Below are 5,853 nucleotides of genomic sequence, written 5' to 3'. Positions count from 1 at the left end.
CTAAGACGGTTGCAGCCTGCTCTCGCTTGCACTGGTGTAAGTGGGGTAGCTGGACAAGCCGGCCCATCAAAGGGTTCCTCTCCGTGGCCTTCGGTTTGTGTGCCTGTCCGTAGCACCGGAGCATGAACCAGGCTGTCGGGGGGCAGCCAGGAGCCGTGGCAGCTCCCGGGGGGCTGCGGGCGTGCATCCAGCGCTCACTGTCTGTCTGGGTGGAAAACAGAGGCAGGAGGGAGCTGCGGGGCTGCCGGAAGGCAGCGGGGAGGAAAGCAGGAGGTGCCCAGAAACGTGGGTGGGTAAAGCAGAGCTCCAGACGAAAGCACTGTAGGACTACCCAGGGGATGAGGTTTTATTAATTATGCAGACGAGGTTCAGAAGAGCAGGCAGCGCTCCCAGGATGCAAGAACCTGGGAGCAGCCCCTTTTCGACGCTGATTCTGAACAAAACAGACTTCTCCCCGTGCTCGTGCTGTTCTTGCAAAAGAACTGTTTTAACGAAGCCAAAACAAAGGTTTCTGCACTTGCGTGAGACAGTTAATCCCTCCCGCTGGAAAGAATGATTGATTGAAAGAGAGAAAAAGCAGAAACTGAAATAGTCTTGTAAAATATCTTTATTAGTTCACTATAAGATTGGAAGTACAAAAGCTTCCAAGTAAAACACTCTCAAATGAAAAAGATGCACAGGAAAAATGGTTAGAAAGTTGCTCATGAATTGCAAGCATCCAGTGCTAAATAACAAGTCTTTCAACTAGGCAAGAAATCCTTCCTGGTGTCCTGTATTGCCACACCACGCCTGAAACTCAGATGAGGAAACTCCTCACGAGGAGCAGCCAAGGTGCAGCCCCGGCTCGGCACGGGGACAGCAGGCGGTGCGGGGCCGAGGCTGCTGCTCTCGCAGCCTCCCTTGTGCATGTGCCGAGTCCTGCTCGTGGCACTGGTAATTAGCACTGCCAGACGAGGTTGCTGTGCCCAGGATGCTATAATAAGCAGTGACTGTTGGTTTTTTATTCCACAGGGAACGGTACTTGAGCCCACTGCCTGCTCAGGAATACCCAGGTACTTGTGGATGCCGGTGGTGCAGACACGGCATCTAGCCTGTCTCTAGGAGCACACCCCTCCGAACTGCATGCAGACAATTCGCTGCCATTGCAGTTAAAAACCACATGATGCTCGAGGGTGCCACGGAGTGTAACTTGCAGGAGAGTTTAAGTCTGTTGTACAGGTAATAAGACATGTAGGAATATTCCTACAAACATTCAAAACTTTTCCCTCTCAGGTTACTGCCATTGCAGCCCTTCCAGATATTTCAAGGAGAAACATGCCCTTAAAGTTTAGATAGTTGTTTAAAAAAGGCACCATTCTAGGTTTTTAATGCTTTTAAACAAAGAAAAGCCACTGTATTTACCACTCCACCACTCTCCTTTTTCTAGCTCATAGATGTTTTTATCTTACATTACCACTAATGATTGCTAATAATAATAATAACAAATAAAAGAACAAGTGACCAAAACCACTGATCTCATGCTCTGGAAATATATATGGAAAGAGAAGGTCCAGGTCTGCTTTCTAGGTTTCGTACATGTGTCCTTGGGGGACCCCTCTCAGCGGAGCCGAGTGCCGTGCAGCCCTGGGCTTCACCCCCCCACCCCGAGCCTGCAGACGCTGGCGCTGGCCACGGCCCCGGGGTGAATTTTGAGGCGCTCTCGGTGCATTATCTGACCGCATCGCATGGTGCTGCTCCCCCTTCCAGGGGAGACGAGCCTCTGCCCCCTCTCTGCTCAGCAGCGATATCCAGAGGCACCCGCACAGCGAAGGGCCCCGTGGTCCCGTCGGCAGTCCCGGGGGTGGCTGTGTGCTCCCCGCACCCCCTCTTCGCAGCAGCTTTTCCTCTCGCGGCTGCGGCGGGCAGGGCCAGGGCAGTGCCCGGTGAGCTCCGGGCTCCCCCGTACCGTCTGCCAGGGGAGCGGCACCTTCGGAGCAAATCCTGGTCCCTGCGCTAGCGGGATAGTCTATTGCTTGTCACACTGGCGCTGGGACAGCTCGCCAGGTCCCACAACCCGATTTGTTTTAATAATGCAGGGAGGGAAAAGTAGAGATGAGGGGAACGCGTCCCGGGAGCCTACTGGGCAGCCTCTGCCGCCTGCTCCGGCTCGTGCGGGTTCTTCCCATCGTTCTGGATCAGCTGGACGATGTGCGTCAGGTCCAGGCTGCGGGTGAGGATCTCGAGAAGCACTTCATCCTTTTGCACGCCCTCCATGAACTCTTCCAAGGAGAGCTCACCTGTGAGAGCACGTTCAGAAAAGGTCTGTTAAACCCTGCAGCCTTTCTCCTCCCTCCGCCAGCAGCCTCGGAGCAGCCCCCGGGAGCAGCCCGGGCTGTAAGAGCGTGCCCTTCCCGAGGTCTCGGCTCTGCGTATCAAACACCCCACATCCCATCACAGCTAGACCCCATGCAGATCCCCACCCTGCCAGAATGATAAGGGACAGTTTGCAGAGTCCCCTCGGGCTGGCTGCAGCCCGCAGAGGGGACGGGGAGCTAAACCTTCGCTCTCTGCCAGCTGTCCTGAGGTCCCGGTGTTTTGGGACACCCAGCGCCTGGAATTGCTCTGGCAGAGCAAACGGCTGGTAAGGGGGAAAGCAGGAGCAGTATTTGGCATTGCATAAGGAAGTTCCTCACCATCTCCGTTTATATCAATTTTGTCAAACACCATGTTTGTGAATTCCTCGGCCGTCATCGTTTCATTGCACCGGTTGATAGCTCGAATAGCCTGGAGGGGAAGAAGGACACGGAGGACAATTACTGAGCGTTGTGCAGATTTGCGTATCCATCAGTAGGTGACTGGACATGAGAGGCCAAAGTTTTTTTCAGGCAGTTATGTTCTGAAAGGACTAAGTCCTGTCTGAAAAACTGGAGATTTAAATCACTTAAAAAGGCAATCAATGCATTAAAAGGTTAAGTGGGCATACTGGGATAAGCCAGGAGCCGTTCACCTCTGAAAATCCTTAGATTAAATTCAAGTGCTTATCCGAGCCCGGGTTTCGGTGGACGTGGTTAAACAACCCGCAACGAGAAGCCAAGGGGCTGCTGCGTGTCGGAGCGTGCAGGTGCCGTGGGGAGGGTGGGGTGTTCGAGACAGGTCCGGCCGGGGAGGCCAGCCCGGTGGGAGGACTGGCAGAGGACAAGCAGCAGGTTTGGCCAGTGCCTACCAATTTACCAGGGAGTTGTCTTTTGGGTTGGAATATTCCTGTTACAACCTCTCTGTCTACCTGCATTTAATAACCATGGTCTGCGAAAGAAACGGAAAAAGCTGAGCCCGCTCACTTTGATGATGTTCAGCAATTCTCCCCGGTCAATGCAGCCGTTCCCGTCCACATCGTAGAGCTTGAAATACCATCGCAGCTTCTGATCCACTTTCCCTTTCAGGACCAGACTCAGAGCTGCCACATACTCCATAAAATCTATGTAGCCATCCTAAAAGCAGAAGGATAGCAGCTAGATGAGATTAAAAGCAGAGAGGCAGGCAGTGATTTTGCTGGTCACTTTTGGAAGTCCCCACCGAAGACTTCAATGTGTGGCCACCACCTTGAGAGCAGGGTCTCGGGGAGGCACCGGGTGCGGGTCCCCTGCACGCCCACCCGTTAAAGCCAATGCACCGTACGGTGCGGGCTCCTCGTTGGTCTATGCAGAGTCGTTAGGTGTTGATAACAAACGAACTCGGTGTGTGTACCTGGCTTGGGGACTAATGATGTCTCAAAAGCTAGCCCGTGCTAAAGGAATCTCTTTATGCAAAGCAGTGGTAATTTGGAGGTCAAAGAGGAGCAGGTTTATGCAGATGAACCCCGAAGGATTATCTAACATTATCCTGTCTGCGCACACCTACAGCTCCTCTGCTGCAAGGAGGCCTCGTGTGCAAACCTCCGGGAGAGGAACGAACTCGGGAATTACCCTGCACGTTGCCGACATCCGCGGCTGGGAAGGCGCTGCTCTGTCCCTGTGCCATTTCTGTATCTGCTTCACATTTGGTCACGTCAAAAGCACAAACGGTTTTATCTTTGACTTTTCTCCTCGCTGTTTGCCCGCCACCAGCTCACACCACGGCGTTAGAGACGTCCAGCTGGGCCCGCAGACGGCTCTCCAGCCGGGGTTATGGTACCGATGCAAAGCTGTGCTGGGGTGAGCTCATGTGCCACCAACCTGCTTCCAGACACTGCCCCGTGACGTTCACGGCTCCTAGGAAACTCGCTAAATCCCTCGTGCCCACCACAGAGCATTTCCACGGCACGGACCATTGAGATACAAAGCACTTTGAAGGAAAACGGTACGTACCATAAACCACGGAAAGCCTTTGGGAGGGAATAAGCCGGCGTTTTGTCAATGAGCAAAGCCACCACGGGGCCGGTTCAAGAAGAGCTCATCTGCTTTATCCCACTGCTGCAGGAGCCAGATTAGGTATAAATAGCTACTGAGCCCCATTCCCAGCAGGATTTCCTGTGCAGCAATTCCCTGTTCAGGCATGCATTCAAACACGGGGCAGCAAGCAAGGTAAAGGCCAAGGCACAAACAAAAGCACCTAAAGGATTTAGGCTAAATTGTATTATTTCCGTGGGATTAAGCCCACTAAGCCCTTTGGGTTGCCAGAAAATATATTCCTCATCTCACATGAGGTGCAATTTCAAATCATTTGCAAGTCAAGGAGGGTGTTATTTCCTCTCACAGACACAGCATCCATCTGTTTCCCTGAGCTGGGAAGACAGCATTCCCGGCCGCGCGCCCGTGCTCCCGGACTGCCCCGCACCGGCGTCCGGAGCAGCAACACCCGAGGTGCAAAGCCTCTCCGCAGGGAACAAAGGGCCCGAGCTCCTCATCATATGGGGCTGAGCACATGTAATAAAATAAATGGAACTGTAATCTATTTATAATTTAAAACAATAGAAAAACAAACCCGATCTGCTCTGGAACTGTTCTGCAACCGTAACTCATGCCATGGCTCGGGAACTCGCTGTTTCTGCATGAATGCAGCACTTGTTCTGACGCTGCTCCCTTGTTCCTCACTGTCACAACATCCGATATTCAAGGATTAAAGGGCACTTCATTTTAAAGGGATGACAGACTAGCAGATAAAAGCCCTACTAATTTAATAATTTAAAATTAAAAGGGAAATACCAATTCTGGGAGAAGTCAAAGTCTATTTTCTTCCGGAACAGTCACCAGGTGAGGAGGTTTTGCTGACATTTTCGCCTTACAAAACTGATTTTATGATTTATGAGGCCACAGAGAATCAGACCGTACATACTTAGATACACATCTGCATTCGCGTACATCCAAACACACCACGCGCGATCACACGCAGCGAGCGGAGCACAGCCGATCCCTGCGCGGGCTGAGCGGCAAGGACAATATTTACCTTATTAAAGTCAAACGTCTCAAACATTTGCTCAACGTATTTGTTCGCTGACGGACTCAGGTTTTTCAAGCCAAAAAACTGTTTGAACTCATACAGGGTGAGCTGGCCAGAAGGACACTCCGTCATGAACTTCTTATACCACTGGTGGCACTCGGTAGTGCTCAGCTCCTCCACGGCTTTCCCGTCCATGTTCCCCATCTCTGCACCAAGCGCTGGTCGCTTTTGCAGCCAAAAATGGATGTTTTCTGAAATTTGAGGGCTTTCTTTTAAATTCTGCTTCTCGCCTTTAAAGTCCAAAGGTCCCCAGCACTGCAGGGATCAAGATATGGGGGAAAAACAGACCGCCTTGTGCGTGCGCTGTCCCGATTCGGCGTTGGTGGTGATGGATGCAAAAGACACGTCTCCCCAGGAAAATTCAAAAAGCACAAAACCCTCTTGGGACAAGAGGGTGAC

At 52.2% G+C, this 5,853-nt stretch overlaps 1 protein-coding gene across 1 annotated transcript; it reads right to left on the bottom strand.

Moving 5' to 3' along the window:
* Nucleotides 1-2,115: 2,115 nt before the first annotated feature.
* On the bottom strand, nucleotides 2,116-5,598 carry GUCA1A (guanylate cyclase activator 1A). The gene is made up of 4 exons (XM_010313430.2): nucleotides 5,401-5,598; nucleotides 3,318-3,467; nucleotides 2,673-2,763; nucleotides 2,116-2,276 (listed from the first exon to the last, which is right to left on the bottom strand). Exons 1-4 carry the CDS (start codon nucleotides 5,596-5,598, stop codon nucleotides 2,116-2,118), a joined length of 600 nt encoding a protein of 199 aa, XP_010311732.2.
* Between the last annotated feature and the right edge of the window lie 255 nt (nucleotides 5,599-5,853).

The sequence above is a fragment of the Balearica regulorum genome, chromosome 25, assembly GCF_011004875.1.
Source record: "Balearica regulorum gibbericeps isolate bBalReg1 chromosome 25, bBalReg1.pri, whole genome shotgun sequence".
NCBI classification, from domain to species: domain Eukaryota; kingdom Metazoa; phylum Chordata; class Aves; order Gruiformes; family Gruidae; genus Balearica; species Balearica regulorum.
The sequence above is the reverse complement of the archived record's forward strand: the minus strand, read 5'-3'. Positions and strand labels throughout refer to the sequence as shown.

Excerpts from the sequence above, each read along its gene's own strand:
- GUCA1A (XM_010313430.2), bottom strand. The coding sequence starts at position 5,598 with ATGGGGAACATGGACGGGAAAGCCGTGGAGGAGCTGAGCACTACCGAG. Across the intron at positions 2,764-3,317 it reads AATTGCTGAACATCATCAAA|GCTATTCGAGCTATCAACCG; the intron begins GTGAGCGGGCTC and ends CTTCCCCTCCAG. Across the intron at positions 2,277-2,672 it reads AATTGATATAAACGGAGATG|GTGAGCTCTCCTTGGAAGAG; the intron begins GTGAGGAACTTC and ends GTGCTCTCACAG.